Source organism: Podarcis raffonei, chromosome 9, assembly GCF_027172205.1.
Source record: "Podarcis raffonei isolate rPodRaf1 chromosome 9, rPodRaf1.pri, whole genome shotgun sequence".
In the NCBI taxonomy this organism is placed as follows: domain Eukaryota; kingdom Metazoa; phylum Chordata; class Lepidosauria; order Squamata; family Lacertidae; genus Podarcis; species Podarcis raffonei.
In genome coordinates this window covers 5919444-5935160 of record NC_070610.1, presented here as the reverse complement: position 1 = coordinate 5935160, position 15717 = coordinate 5919444, and the positions used below count along the sequence as shown (strand labels likewise).

The 15717-nt window shown below is 48.1% G+C and overlaps 1 protein-coding gene across 6 annotated transcripts in view; it reads right to left on the bottom strand.

The window, feature by feature from the left end:
- Positions 1–15717, bottom strand: part of CSK (C-terminal Src kinase) — a 71181-nt gene that overhangs the window by 24887 nt on the left and 30577 nt on the right. For 4 of the 6 annotated variants that reach the window (XM_053402907.1, XM_053402909.1, XM_053402906.1 and 1 more), the window contains exon 2: positions 1092–1169. In XM_053402907.1, the coding sequence (XP_053258882.1) occupies positions 1092–1106 (15 nt within the window). In that variant the 5' untranslated portion in view covers positions 1107–1169. Of the gene's footprint in view, positions 1–1091; positions 1170–2868; positions 2965–15717 lie in introns of those variants that run through there. The other 2 variants (XM_053402903.1, XM_053402904.1) reach the window with 1 other exon arrangement.

The following is a 15717-nucleotide window of genomic DNA, read 5'->3' as shown; positions in this document are numbered from 1 at the left end:
CTTCCCACCTACCCAGCTAATTAAATGTTGCAGCCCAGATTCACGTTAGGGATGGCAGAGAGGGCAGGGTAGTTACACCTTTGGGCTCTTGCACACGCCACGTTCAAGAAGCCACACGCCCTGCTCTCAAAAACGATGCATCTGCAAAATCTGAAGACTTCTGTAGATTCAGGATGTTGTGCAAAATTCAGAACCTCTCAACCAGAGAAGGGGGTGGGGAGGAAGAGCGCAAGTGCTCCCAATTTTGCACAGCACTGAAACGCAAGAGGTGCGCACACCCCGCCCCGGTTCTCTAGCAGAGCAGACCAGCATCTGGGTGCTTCCCAAAATTGTGCTTATTACAAATGCACCCAAAGGTTTGATTCCTTATTAGGGGGGTGCTAGCAAATCTCCAGCATTTGTTCTGCTGAGCGCCTGGGAAGCTCAACTAAGAAATTGTTATTTGAGATCAAGGAAACCACAAAGATCCACAGGGCTTGAAAACTTTTTAAAAACATGAGCTTTCTGGGTGGGAAGGGGAGAACGCTCGCTGGTGTATTGTGACACCCCAGTAATTATTCCTGGAATGGATTACAAGCCCACCCACTTTTGTACTTTGAAATCTTGCCCCGGTCCCCCACTGTTCACTTGTCCCAATACAGTTCCCATGTAAAAGATGTGGGGGTCTCTTAAGCACCGGGAAGCTGCCTTGTTTCGTCAGAGCACTGGTGCAACTGGTCCAGTGCTGCTTTGACCGGCAGCAGCTGCCCAGAGTCTCAAGCAGAGAACATCTCCCCATCCCTTGTGACCTGACCCCTTAACCAGAGATGCTGCTTTGGGTGGGGCCCCAGACCTCGTGCGCCCATCTCCTCCTCAGTGTCATTTTTAAACACACAGCCAAAGCTACTGCTACTCAGAGCAGACTCATTGAAATTAATGAATGTGGCTACCTCCAGTTCATTCATGTCAATGGGCCTGCTCTGAGTAGGACCAGCATTCGCTACAACTCATTGTAACTTGTTCTGGGAGACTTCTAACAACAATATTTGTAATAGCAGGACAACTTCTCCTAAAATCGACGATTCTATATGGAGAGCCTTTTCCCGCCTTACCTGCATTCCTGACATTTTCTCGGGGGGTTCTGGGGACTGGATCTCACAAGAAGGACACGTCACTTGGTACCATGAGACCTGGGCAAGAAAGAAGAAACCTGAAGTCACGCTCCACTTCCTGTGAGCAGAGAGCATTCATGCGCACAGACATGCACCACCACCTTCTCTCACAAAGGAGAATGAGAGGAGAGAGATCCATGGAAGCTGGGAAACCAGGACAGCTCTTTCCCCCTACAGCATCATTCTCTCATTCATATCGTCTTTGTCTCTCCACATAATACTAAAAACATTGTGACATCAAAACAGCAGTGGTTTGAAACAATGCAGAACATCACACATAAAAAAGCAGCGCTCAACACAAAACAAGTTTTCAGGGTTCATTTTAAAGCCAGTAAAGTAAAATTCCTTTTACTTTAGGAAAGCAAATTCCACAGGTATGGAGCCACCATCAAAAAGACCCTGTCTCCTGTGCCTGCCAGTGTGATGGATGTCAACAGCCATTCTTAAAGCCCAGGGCAGGTTCAGGAGGGTTTAAAATCCTTCAAATAACCTGGTTCCAAAAAGTCTAGGGCTTTAAAAAGATATTACCAGCACTTGAAATTGGGTATGGCATCTTATCATTTGTGGTTGTGATATAGAAGTCTCCTGACAGTCTGCGTGTGTGTCAGACATCCGGACTTTAAATCCCTCCTCAAGCAAAATCAAGCCACACCCCTCACAAGAACTAAGAAGAGCCGCCTGGATCCGGCCAGGTGCCCCAAAGGGAAGAAGTCTGGATCCAAGCACAAGAGCAACTCTCCCATCTTGTGCTCTCCAGCAACTGGAATTCAGGAGCATTGCAGTGGAGGTACCGCGTCGCCATCGTGGCAAGGAGTCACAGACCTCATTCTCCCCTTGAATGTTTATCAATCACTGAAAACAATTGATGCTACACAAGCAAGGAAGCTCTGTAGCATTGAAACTAGCAATATCACATCACATCATATAATTTATTGCCTGTGCTTTACCCAGGGCAGGTTACACCATTAAAAACAATTAAAAGCAACTTTAAATAGCTCTTGCTGCTACAGAACACATATAAATATAACGCTCTTTTCCCAGCTGAATAGCCAGCCTTGCACCCAAGTAAGATGAAGCTACAGGCTCTCTGCAGTGGGAAAGGTTTTACCTGCCCCTTGAACCCCAGGAGAGGCTCATGGGGACAGATCAGTGCAAACAGCTGCCCCATTTTGACTCTTTCCTTCAGCCATTCCTCACACCCCACAGAGCAGACATCCACAGGGTAGACCCAAGACCTGCCACTTACTTAAGAGAGAAAGAAAAAACTCCAAATCTTTCATGGCGTCTCCCTCCCTGTCTCTGTGACTGGTGTCCCTTGACATACGGTTAGTTCTACAGCGCCCAGAGAGGTTTGGCAGGTGACCATCTTCAGAAAATGCCGAGGATCCATTAGAACACCACTGATTGTGAGGGGAAAGCTTGTCAAGAATAGTGAGCGAGGGGAGAGCACTGTTGGGGAGGCATCTCTAAGGAGGTGCGAATTATCAGTCTGCAAAAAGGGGCGAGGACCCGCAAACCCGTCTTTTGCTCCAAAAGCAAGGGAGGCAATAAGCTCTGGACCTTCAAAGGTGCCTGAGCTCCAACTCCTCTCAACCTCAGCCAGCACAGCCAGTGGCCAGGGAGGACGGGAATTGAATTCACCTGCCCCTGGAGGGCTACAGGGTGCCCACCTATGCTTTGAAGTGCAAGGCTGGGTTTGCACAAACGGTCCACATACCTTGAGAGCCCCCTTTCCTTTTCTTCTTGCCAAAGAACCTTCAGAAATGTCCCTGAACTTGAAATCCAGCCTACGATGCATTCAAGTCAAAGTGCAGAAAAACCACAAGTGCCCAGCACAGTCTTCTAGGAGAAATGTCACCTAGAAGTGTGAAATAAATTGAATCGCTCTCCCATTCTGTATCCTAACCCAAAGTCACAGAATCCCTAAATATTCTGGAAGCTGCAGCTGCCCAGCTTTATGTAATTTCGTTATCCAAGTTGCTCACAGCACTTGAAATGATACAAGCTGATGGGCTTTTAAAAAATTTATGCATTGCTCCATCATCACTTTTGCTCTCTGAGCATTTGCCCCTTTCAGTTGTCTAAAGCGGGGGGGGGGGGGGGCTGAAACCCCAGCAGAGTTGCTGCAGAAGAGCACTAGCCCCATCCACTAGCCTTGCTGGCTGGGGCTGGCAGGAGCTGGAGTCAGCCACATTTGGGTTAAAAAAAACAACGAAAACATAAACCCTTTACTCAACAGCCTTCCTTTCTTCGAAGTTTTAATTTTTTTGCCTCCCACACAAAATTGAAGTAATTTCCACCTTCCAGCTGAAATCAGCAAAAGAGTTTCAAGTGAAAGCTTTGGAATAGCTCTATTCTTTTCTAAAAGGTGTGTCGTCCTCTTTCCTTCGAGAGGATGTACTCCATGCTTGTAAAGCACCACGACCACAGCATGCTATTAAAAACACAGGAAAACATACCCTGTCTGACGGCAAAAAAGGGCTGTTTATGCCCCAGTCACTCTTAGCTGGTTCCAACATAGTATAAAAGCACAACTGTACATCAAGCATTGAAAACTTCCCGATACCTTGAAGGAGACAGCTCAAATATGAAGTCCATAACATTTGTCAAAATAAAAATGTGCTCGTCATATTTATTAGTAAAATTCAGAGCCTGGTGGGCTCCCATTGCAAAGTATTTCCCCAGTTGCTGAGCACCCTTACTGTGCGCCTGCGGCAGGAGCTCCTACAAGTCGTTCGCACATTCCTCGCAGGTGAGCATTTTCAGGGGCAAACCCTTTGCTTTAAGATGCAATTGCAAATAATGATTGCCACCTCCCTCAGCTCTGACCAGGGGCCATGCTGGCTGCACTGATGGGACCTGGAATCCAAAACAGTCCGAATAAGATGCTCAAGATGCTCACAAGCACTTTCTTGTTTTCCTCTGAGCCCTGTATCTTTCCTGCACTGCATTTTGCCTAAGCCTGAGGTGCTTACTCAGTTAGATTTTTAATCAACTAAAACGGTAGCCCCTTTCATTTGCCACCCCCCAAAAGGTGACAAGTCGCCGAATCACAGAACTGTAGAGTTGGAAGGGACTGCAAGAGTCATCTCATCTTGGCTGTGAATCCTGGAAAACCTGCTCCCTGCCTTGCAGGCCCTTGGTGGTTTGATAAAGTTATGGTGCTCAACCCTGGCCACCCCCTCTCTTGCCCCGCCAAATCTAGAAGTCAGCTTGTCTTTCCTCTCCTGCTCTACAGCTGCATGTGAGAAATCTCTCCCCCCTCCCTGGGCCACACACCTGTTTGTTGCAGCGCCTGCTATATTTAGGATCGCGCCGTTCCACTCTCCAAGGGAAGCCCCCCTCAAGACCAGCAGCTGTTATTCATAGCAGCCAGTGCTCCAATGCATCTGCTTTGACAGCTGTGTGGCGGCACACTTGCCCAAGGGCTGAAGACGGTGCCCAGAGGCAAACATGCCTGCAAGGAAGGAGCCGCAGCCCTCGGTAGGACAAGGCAGACCGCAAGACGTCCAGAGAGAGCTTCTCAGCAGCTGAACTACATCAGCAGCTAGGACTCCGGGGCAACCACTGTGTGGACCAGGATGCCTTTCTGTTTGCCACCTGCCAGACTGGGCTTCACAAGTATGCACCAATGCAGGCTGGCAGAGGATTAAGAGGGACCTCATGGACCATCAAGTCACACCGCCTGCCAGCAGGAAGAAGCCTAAACTGCTATTAACCTTATTTTTATGCTGGTTTCTAAAGACCTGGCCAGTGGCATGCTAATGTAAAGCAACTGCTGGATCCGGCCAGTGGCCCATCCAGTCCAGTATAGCATCCTGTTCTCACAGTGGCCAACCAGAAGCATCTATTGGGAGGCCGCATGCAGGGCCTGAGAGCAACAGCACTCTGTCCCTTTGTGATACCCAGCAGCTCGTATTCAGAAGCATTTACAGTGGTACCTCGGGTTATAGACACTTCAGGTTACATACACTTCAGGTTACAGACTCCGCTAACCCAGAAATAGTACCTCGGGTTAAGAACTTTGCTTCAGGATGAGAACAGAAATTGCACAGCGGCAGCGCGGCGGCAACAGAAGGCCCCATTAGCTAAAGTGGTGCTTCAGGTTAAGAACAGTTTCAGGTTAAGAACGGACCTCCGAAACGAATTAAGTTCTTAACCCGAGGTACCACTGTACTGCCTCTGACAGTGTAGGTGGAACATAACCATCACAGTTACCAGTTACCAAAAGCCACAAACTCCACTCAATCGTTCCATCTATTGCTGATGTCCAGGTTGCATTTGCTCAGCTGGAAATCCTCACTTAAGATCTATACATACAACAAGTGGTACCCGCAAGAAAATGTTGTTGTGTGGGGTGCTCCTGTTTGGGATGCAAGCAGACCATGCCCCTTCCCTGAATATCCCCCCTCCCCTACTCTTTCCTGCCCTTCACTACCCCAAAAAAATCTGGCACCATTCCATGCTAACTGAGAAAACTCACTGGGCTGCTTTATCTTTTTTGGGGGGGGGGGATATTCCCTCTTAAATATTCTTCTTTATTTCTGCAAAAAAACCCAAACCTGCTAATTTCCCCCACGCACACACTTTGCACGCAATGCGAGGACCTAGGCTTGGAGACTGAACATGCTAATAGTACTAGGAGTCGGTCCACAAAGGTAACAAACAGACATGATTAACTGGGAGGCCCTTAAAATTAAGCCTTTGCAAGGGAGAGTGAGCAGCAGAGGCAGGCCAGCCGGGCTTGACAGACCCACCAGCTGGGTTACAGACTCCTCCGAACAAACCCCACTTTGTCTGAACCGCCTTGAGCCATGTGGAAAGATGAGATCACTGGCAAGAGGCATCCATCAGACAAGGGACCTTCTCACTCCCCTCCATCTCCTTCTGAGATGGAGAAAGGCGTAGGTAGGTGATGAGGGAAGAAGATGGGCTGAGCGCTGGCCGGTGCCCAGGATTTGTGCAGGAGAGAAGCACTTGCTCCAGGGGGCAGTCACAGAATCATAGAGTTGGAAGGGATCCCAAGGGTTGCAGGAATCTTAACTGAAGCATCCATGACAGAGGGCCATCCAACCTCTGCTTAAAAACCTCCAAGGAAGGAGAGTCCACAACCTCAGCTGTTCCGCTGCCAATCAGCTCTTACTATCAGAAAGTTCTTCCTGATGTTTAGTCAGCAGCAGCAGAAAATAAACTTGCTCCATCTTCCATGGGATAGTCCTTGAGACATCTGAAGATAGCTATTGTTATCTACTCTCAGCCTCCTCTTCTCCAGGCTAAACATACTCAGCTCCCTCAACCGTTCCTCATAATCCTTGGTTTCCACTCCCCTGATCATCTTGGTCGCCCTCGTCTGCACACGTTCCAGCTTGTCAACATCCTCCTTAAATTGTGGCACCCAGAAGTGGACACAGTGTTCCAGGTGTGGTCTGACCAAGGCGGAATAGAGTGGTACTATTACTGGCCAAGAAAAAAACCTGTTTGATGGATCTCTTCATTCTGAGGCCTCATCCACACTTTCGGTGGGATTCAGCTAGGCTGCTGCATGCGTGGAATGAGGTCTGTTCACACAAGGGCATGTGCCCACTCTCTCCTCCCTTCCACAGCCCCTAAACTTGCTCCAAAGGGGTGGGGGAACCTATGGAAAAGGATAAGATGCAAAGCATAAGGAGGGGAGGGGGGAGCCCTACTATGCAAAGGCCTCATTTTTGCCCCCATCCCTACTTAGTGGAGCGTTGAACTCCACCCTGCCCATTTAGAACCACTTTGGCTTCCGCCAAAGAGTTGTTAGGAGACCTCTGCTCACAAAGAAACTTCTCATAGAATCATAGAGTTGGAAGAGACCACAAGGGCCATCGAGTCCAACCCCCTGCCAAGCAGGAAACACCATCAGAGCACTCCTGACATATGGTTGTCAAGCCTCTGCTTAAAGACCTCCAAAGAAGGAGACTCCACCACACTCCTTGGCAGCAAATCCCACTGTCGAACAGCTCTTACTGTCAGGAAGTTCTTCCTAATGTTTAGGTGGAATCTTCTTTCCTGCAGTTTGGATCCATTGCTCCGTGTCCGCTTCTCTGGAGCTGCAGAAAACAACCTTTCTCCCTCCTCTATGTGACATCCTTTTATATATTTGAACATGGCTATCATATCACCCCTTAACCTCCTCTTCTCCAGGCTAAACATGCCCAGCTCCCTTAGCCGTTCCTCATAAGGCATTGTTTCCAGGCCTTTGACCATTTTGGTTGCCCTCCTCTGGACACGTTCCAGTTTGTCAGTGTCCTTCTTGAACTGTGGTGCCCAGAACTGGACACAGTACTCCAGGTGAGGTCTGACCAGAGCAGAATACAGTGGCACTATTACTTCCCTTGATCTAGATGCTATACTCCTATTGATGCAGCCCAGAATTGCATTGGCTTTTTTAGCTGCCGCGTCACACTGTTGGCTCATGTCTAGTTTGTGGTCAACCAAGACTCCTAGATCCTTTTCACATGTACTGCTCTCAAGCCAGGTGTCACCCATCTTGTATTTGTGCCTCTCATTTTTTTTGCCCATGTGCAATACTTTACATTTCTCCCGGTTAAAATTCATCTTGTTTGTTTTGGCCCAGTTCTCTAATCTGTCAAGGTCGTTTTGAAGTGTGATCCTGTCCTCTGGGGTGTTAGCCACCCCTCCCAGTTTGGTGTCATCTGCAAATTTGATCAGGATGCCCTTGAGTCCATCATCCAAGTCCTTGATAAAGAGGGGTTCAACCTCCAATCCCTCTCCCTAGAGAACCCTGGGAATTGTAGCTCTGGGTGAGACAGAGGGGTCTGCTAGTAACTCTCAGCACCCTTTTCAGACTACTGTTTCCAGGATTCCCTGGGTGAAGAAGCCACGACTGTTCAAAGGGGTATGATGCAGATTGAACTGTAGGGTGAACACAGAGCCCAGATCCGCTCTGCGCTTTGGAAAAGGGGTGCTTCGTCAAAAGCAACAGTTTTAACTTTCCATTCTCCCTCAAAAAAACCCCCATCTATCTGAACAACGCCTCTGGAATGAGGAGGCAGGAGGATGTCTGTGTTGCTGGCTCTCTTTGTCTTGTGCCATGACAACAGGCTTGGGGAACCTCAGGCCCAAGGGCAGAATACAGCTCTCCGAGAGTCTCTGCACAGCACTTGGGGTTCTTCCCAGTTCACCCCCCTCAGTCTCCAGGCCACACACCCCAACAGCCATGTTCTGTGCCCTCTTTAGAAGGTCCTTGATAATGCCTCTTGCTTGCCCAGATGGAGGGCAGAGAGACAAATGCAGGTGCATGTAGAAACCCCTTGACTTTTACTGCAGAATCATAGCATCAGAGCTGGAAGCAGTGCTTGAAACTCCGCAGGCGTTTTGCCAGGCACTGGTCCAGTTGCAACCACATAGAGATCTCTGGATGCCAGGATGGCAACCGTGCAGCGCTGCAACAAATGCTGCACATCTTGTGCTTCTGTGCTGTTGCACGAGTCAGCTGGCTCACATGGCAGCAATCCTAGGCGCAAGTTTTATCTCATGCCCCTTTGGGACATTTCCCCTTGCCCCACGTGGGATGCTTTTTAGGAATAAGGGGAGGGTGCCCTCTGCCCTCCTCCAAATGGCCGCTTCACCTTCCGCCCACCATGTAAGCCCCAAAACTGTCTGTGTCTTCTGGGGACTCAAGGAAAGAAGATGAGAGAGTTGCCCAGGTAGAAATGAGAAGTGTTTATTCACTTACAGCAGCACAGAGCAAACAGCTCCTGTTGGCTTCTTTTTGGTTCAAGAAGCTAAAAATAGCAGGGAAAGAGGAACAGAGATAAGGTAGAATCACGGGGCCAGCAGAACAAAAAGCAAGAGAGAAACCATATATTTAAAGTGGTATGACACCAAACAGGCATGGCTTCGCCCTCCCAAAGAATCCTGGCTCTGGTTTGTTAAGGGTTCTGAGTGCTGCTGGGAGACCCCCTTCTTCCCCTGCGCAGAACTACAATTCCCAGAGGGGTTAAACCATAAATCCCTCTTCACCATTTGTTAACCATACCTGTTTAAATTGTGCATGCTTTTGCACCACAAATATAAAAGCATGCACAATTTAATACAAGCATAGGCTTTTTAAACAGGTACGGTTAATAAATTATTATTATTACTATTTACTAAATTTGTATACTGCCCTATACCTCAGGGCGGTTCACAAAATAAACTCACAATATAAAAACACAGAATACACAATCAAAATAAAAACAAGAACAACTCAATAACTCACCCCAACACAATTTAAAAGGGCATTGAATGTCAGTCAACCTGGTTAAAGAGGAACTTTTTTGCCTGGCACCCAAAGGTATATAATGAAGGTGCCAGTGACTGGCCCAAGGTCACCCAGCTTCGTGGCTGAGAAGGGATTTGAACTCTGGTCTCTCTCAGGTCCTAATCAGACCCTCTAACAACTACACCACCTGAGAGAGTCTGCTTGTTGCTGCTAAAAAACATAATAACACTCAATAGGTTTTTAAAAGGGAGCTGGGCAAATGCATGGCAGGCAGGTCTATCAACAACACAGCTAAATGAAACCTCCATGTTCAGAGGCAGTTTACCTCCGAACAGCAACTGCCAAGCAGTGAGGGAGGAATGCCACCTTCATGGCCTGTTCCTCATAGGCATCTCATTGGCTCCTCTGAGAAAGAGAAAGTGGAAGATTGGTGGCCTGACCCAGCCAGGCTTCCTTTTACATTCTCTCTCTTTTTTTAAAAAAATGTTTTGCATTCATTTTACATTCTCATGAATATTCACATTAGTAAGTCACCTGGTTCTGCACTCTGCGGTGAACAGCAGGTGAGCTGGGCACGAAAAAAGATTGGGGGGGGCAGCAGAGCTCAGACCCCCCAAGAATCAGTGTTTTGATTTTAAAAATTAAAAACAAGAGTGAAGTTGTCAGTGGCCTTTGGCAACACGATCGCAGCCAAGCAGGTTCCTCGACTAGGTGTCCACGTCAACAGCCAAAGTCCTTTGGCTCTGGGGAAAGAGATGGATTCATACTGGAGCAGAAGACATAGAGAAAGCTCTTACTGCAGGATTTCATTAAAGTTAAAGGTAAAGGTACCCCTGACTGTTAGGTCCAGTTGCGGACGACTCTGGGGTTGCACGCTCATCTCGCTTTACTGGCCAAGGGAGCCGGCATTTGTCTGCAGACAGCTTCCGGGTCATGTGGCCAGCATGACTAAGCTGCTTCGGGCAAACCAGAGAAAGCGCACAGAAATGCAATTTACCTTCCCGCCGGAGCGGTACCTATTTATCTACTTGCGCTTTGACGTGCTTTCAAACTGCTAGGTTAGCAGGAGAAGGGACTGAACAACAGGAGCTCAACCCATCGTGGGGATTCGAACCGCCAACCTTCTGATCGGCAAGCCCTAGGCTCTATGGTTTAGACCACAGTGCCACCCGCGTTTCATCACCCGGATTTCATTACAAGCCCCCAAAGGCTTGCTGGCAACCAAGGGAGAGGCTTGAAGGCTTGCACACCCCATTCATTCAAAGCACATCCACACTCATCCAAAAATATTGCTGGGAACTACAATACCCAGCACCCTCAACTGTACATATAAGGCACAGAGCACCCAGCTTCTCCCAGAGAATTCTGAGAGCTACAGTTTGCTAAGGGTGCTGGGAAACAAGCCCTCCCCGGATCCTGTGTGTTTTCAGTGTGCTTTAAACACAAGGTGCAGCTGTGACCCCAGCAAGAGGGAAGAGCATGCTTTCACAACACAATTTTTGAATGTGGTTGCCAGCCTGAACTCCTATACCAGGAAATGCAAAAACGTCCCCATGGTAGCCGCCCGGGAGTGACGGCAGCTCAGAAAGCACCGTTTGTTCGGAATTAATCCCGGGCTTGTCAGGCTTGTCTTCTTCTTCTTTGTCCAGTGGTTGATTTGTTTAAGAAATGCAGCTCAGTTTCACAAATTCAACACCACCTTAATAATATATATATATATATATATATATATATATATATATATATATATATATATGTTTACCCTCACCCCACTCGCCCTCTGGAAGCCCAGGTTCCCTGTCCGTTGCACAATGTGGCCCCAAGGCTGTGGGACTAAAACTGGTTTCCGAACCCAGGTTTAAGGACACTCTTAACCAGCCAGTGCTACATGGGCCAAACCAGGGTTAAAGGGGAATGGGAGACAGGTTGCAACCAGTGTTTGAAATTAGCCAGGCACCAAGCGCATTTTGCACCTGGTTTTCAATCATTTGCGACCAGCTTAAGATGCCTGGACGCCAGGCTGGAGCCTGACATCTTCATCATCTGGGGATCATAGTATCTGGACTGTTTTCACACACTAATTGCCCATATTGTAGAATTCTATCAGTTATATTTTATCTGCACAATCGGAATGAATTTCTGGAACCAAATTGCTTTCCCTGTGCAGCCTGAGCAGGAGCAGTCACCCTTAAGAAAGAGTTCAGAATAGCCCAATATAGATGTGGTCTGTCCTTGGATCAAGCGACTTTTCTTTAAGTTCTCAAACCTAACTCAAGATTGTCATCTGAACTGGCCAGATGTTTAACTGAGAATCAATCACAGTCAGTCCACCATTTGAAAAATAAGACTTTAGAGCAGTCTTACCCAAAACTGGCAACTAGACATTCCGTCTTGGCGACTGCAATCTTGATTTAGAGCCATTTGACGCCTAGCTTAAATACCTGAGTTTTGAACACTGGCTGCATCATGGCTGCAGACCTGAAAGCATCGCTTCTTTGCTGGCCCACAGAGAAGGCATTCCTTATTCGGAAGGACAGTGGTTAGAACACATGTTTGGTATGTAGAAGGTCCCAGGTTTGATCCCCAGCAACTCTAGATAGGGCACTTTAAGCAATCCTGGCTTCCCCCCAAAGAATTCTGGGAGCTGTAGTTCATTATGGCCCCTATTACCCACAAATAGCTACAATTCCCAGAGTGGTTTAACAATCAGTTCCTCCTCCCAGGGAATTCTGGGAATTGCAGCTCTGGGAGGTGAATAGGAGCCTCTTAACAAACTCTCAGTGCCAATAACAAACTACAGCTCCCAGAATTCTTTGGGGGAAAGTGGTACTGTTTAGAGTGGTATCCTAGCACTTTGAATGCATGGTGCTGATGAGGCCAGTATTTAAAATGCTGGGAAACTACAGCCAGTTGATATAGAGAAGACAACACTGAATGAGGTGGAACAATGGCCTGACTCTGAAGTGGGCAGCTGCTTCATGGTTCTGCTGGGTCTCTCAGCGGCTTTTGATACCATCAACCATGGTATCTTTCTGGGCCCCTAGGAGAGCTGGGAGTTGGGGACACTGTTATGCAGTGGTTCCACTCCTTTTTTCTGGGTCAAGTCCAGAAAGTAGTGTGGGGTGTTTGGACCCCTGGGCGCTGACTTGTGGGGTGCCTCTCCCCCATGCTTTTCAACATCCATATGAAGCCACTGGGAGAGATCATCAGGGGGTTTGGGCTGGGTGTTCATCAATATGCAGTTCCACCTCTCATTTAAATCGGAACCAGTGAAGGCAGTGATGGTCCTGTGTGGGTGTCTAGAGGCTGTTGGGGGGTGGATGGCAGTCAACAGATTGAAGTTGAATCCTGACAAGACAAAAGTACTATTTGGGCAGGCAGGGTGCGGGGACTCTCTACATCTGAATGGGGTAACTGTGCCCTTGAAGGACCAGGTGCGCAGCCTGGGAGTCATGTTGGACTCACAGTTGTCCATGGAGGCGCAGGTTAATTCTCTGTCCAGGGCAACTGTCTACCATCTCCATCTGGTACGCAGGCTGAGACCCTACCTGCCCGCGGACTGTCTCACCAGAGTGGGACATGCTCTGATTCTCCTGCTTGGAATACTACAACGCACTCTATGTGGAGCTACCTTTGAAGGTGACCTGGAAACTACAACTAATCTAGGATGCGGCAGCTAGACTGGTAACCGAGAACAGCCACCAGGACGATATAATACCGGTGATAAAGGATCTACATTGGCTCCCAGTATGTTTCCTAGCACAATTCAAAGTGTTGGTGCTGACCTTTAAAGTCCTAAAAGGCCTCGGCCCAGTATAGTGGTACCTCTACTTACAGATGCGATCCATTCTGGGGTGCTGTTCGCATTCCGAAAAGTCCATAAGTAGAGAGCCGCTTCTACGCATGTGCGTGACGCAATAGAGCGCTCCTGCACATGTGCGAAGCAGCAAAACCGGAAGTAAACACCTCCGGGTTTGCCGCATTCGCAACCAGAAAAAAATGCAATGTGAACCTAACACAACTAGAGGTATGACTGTACACCTGAAGGAGCATCTCCACCCCCATTGTTCAGCCTGGACACTGAGGTCCAGCTCCGAGGGCCTTCTGGCGGTTCCCTCACTGCGAGAAGCAAAGCTACAGGGAACCAGGCAGAGGGCCTTCTCGGTGGTGGTGCCCGTCCTGTGGAACGCCCTCCCTTCACATGTCAAGGAGATAAATAACTATACAACTTTTAGAAGACATCTGAAGGCAGCCCTGTTTGGGGACGCTTATAATGCATGATGTTCTGGTGTGCTATTGTTGTATTTTTGTATACCCTGTAGACAGATTGGCACAAATAATAATAATAATAATTCCAAGAATTCTTGGCAGGAGGCCACCTGACCTCTGCTTAGAAACCTCCAGGGAAGGAGAGTCCACCACCACCTGCTATTTCAAGCAGAGGTCAATACCCCAGTAGAGATGAGGTTAACACCGGGCATAGCTAGATCCTGCAGTCCAGGCCTGAGGGCCCCACCCTTGACAGCTGCTCTCAAAAATAGAGAACCAGGCAGACTCATGAAATTGTTGGGAGTTTGGTTCACCCCCCCCAAAAGTGCACTGCAAGTTTGGGGGCAGCGCAGAGAGGGGGGTGAGAATAATCCTCCTGCCTTAGCGAACGAAAACTCTCCGTCTGCTGGGGATTAGGATAAACTCTTCCAAGCAAATGTGATTATTTCACATCTGGCTCCTAGGGAAGCCTTACGTTTTCTGCCTGGGCATCTGGCAGAGCCTGGAGAGGGAGGCTGAGAGGATGGGGGCTGTGCAAGGGGGGGCACCTGACCAGCGGTGCTGGGAAGAGCCCGGGAATGAAGGCAGGAGAATGATAACACGCTGGACCAATGGGCCATCCATGCCAGTGTTGTCTACACTGACTGGCAGCAGCTCTCCGTGGTTTCGGGCAGGAATCTTTCCCAGCACTGCCAAAATATGCCGCCAGGGATCAAACCTGGGACTTTCTGCATGTAGAGCAGATGTTCTGCCACCGAGCTGCAGCCATTCCCCTAAAATTAAGTTTCTAGTCCTTATGGTTCAAAAAGAGAGAGAGATGGATTAAACAGTAAGCTGCCTTATATTGAACAGACCACCAGGTCAATCAAGCTCAATACTGCCTACACTGACTGGCAACAGCTCTCCAGATTTCAGATGAGGGTCTCACTCAACCCTTCCAGGAGGAGCCAGGAACTGAACCTGGGACCTTCTGGATGCAAAGCAGATGCTCCACTGCTAAGCTATGGCCTTTTCCTCATGGAGGTGGCCTGGCCCTTAAAGAAAAAAAAATCTAGGCCACAGAGTGCTTGTTTATAAATTTATATTCCATTCTTCCTCCCAGGGAGCCCAGCGCAGCAAACACAAATGTGACAAAACAATGCAATTAAAAATAAAAATAAAAGATTTTAAAACAATTTTTAACATCTAAAAAACATGTAAAACAGTAGCAAGTCATTTAAAGACATGTAGGTCAACAGTCTTTTAAAAATATATAAAGATACATAAAGGATAAATACAACTAAAGGTGTTAATCAGGAATCTAGTGTGGTGCTTTAAAAAGCCCCCTATTATAGCCTACTGTAGAAAAGTGAGGGGGGGGGATTCTTATTATGCTACTTTTATTACAGTGGTACCTCGGGTTACATACGCTTCAGGTTACATACGCTTCAGGTTACAGACTCCGCTAACCCAGAAATAGTACCTCAGGTTAAGAACTTTGCTTCAGGATGAGAACAGAAATCGTGCTCCAGCCGCGCGGTGGCAGTGGGAGGCCCCGATAGCTAAAGTGGTGCTTCAGATTAAGAACGGTTTCAGGTTAAGAACAGACCTCCAGAACGAATTAAGTTCTTAACCCGAGGTACCACCGTATTTACAGCCCTGGCCCTAAGGTCCAGGAAGAAGTTACACAAATTTAAAATGCAACATGAAAAACTGTTTTTAAAAAAACCCTTACAATCACAAGAAACGCAATAATAGGAAACAGGGGGGCTCCAATTTACCTCCTTTGTTCTGTTCACTTTTGCCCTGCCCTCCCCTTTGACCCGCGTCCCACTGGCCCCCCTCCAACCAGGAAGGGGTTAGGGCCCTTGTGGTGGAAAAGGCCCCCCAACCCTGCCCTAGCCTCTAGGAGTTCGCTTTTTTAAAATTTTCTCTTCCACTTTTCATAACTGCTCTTCCTTCCTTTGCCAGATCTATTTTTAGGCCCTGCAAGACAGTCAAAGATTCTCTGAGCAGCGAGGGCAGCAGATGGAGCCCCAAAGCCCAGGATCAGCATAGCAGAGG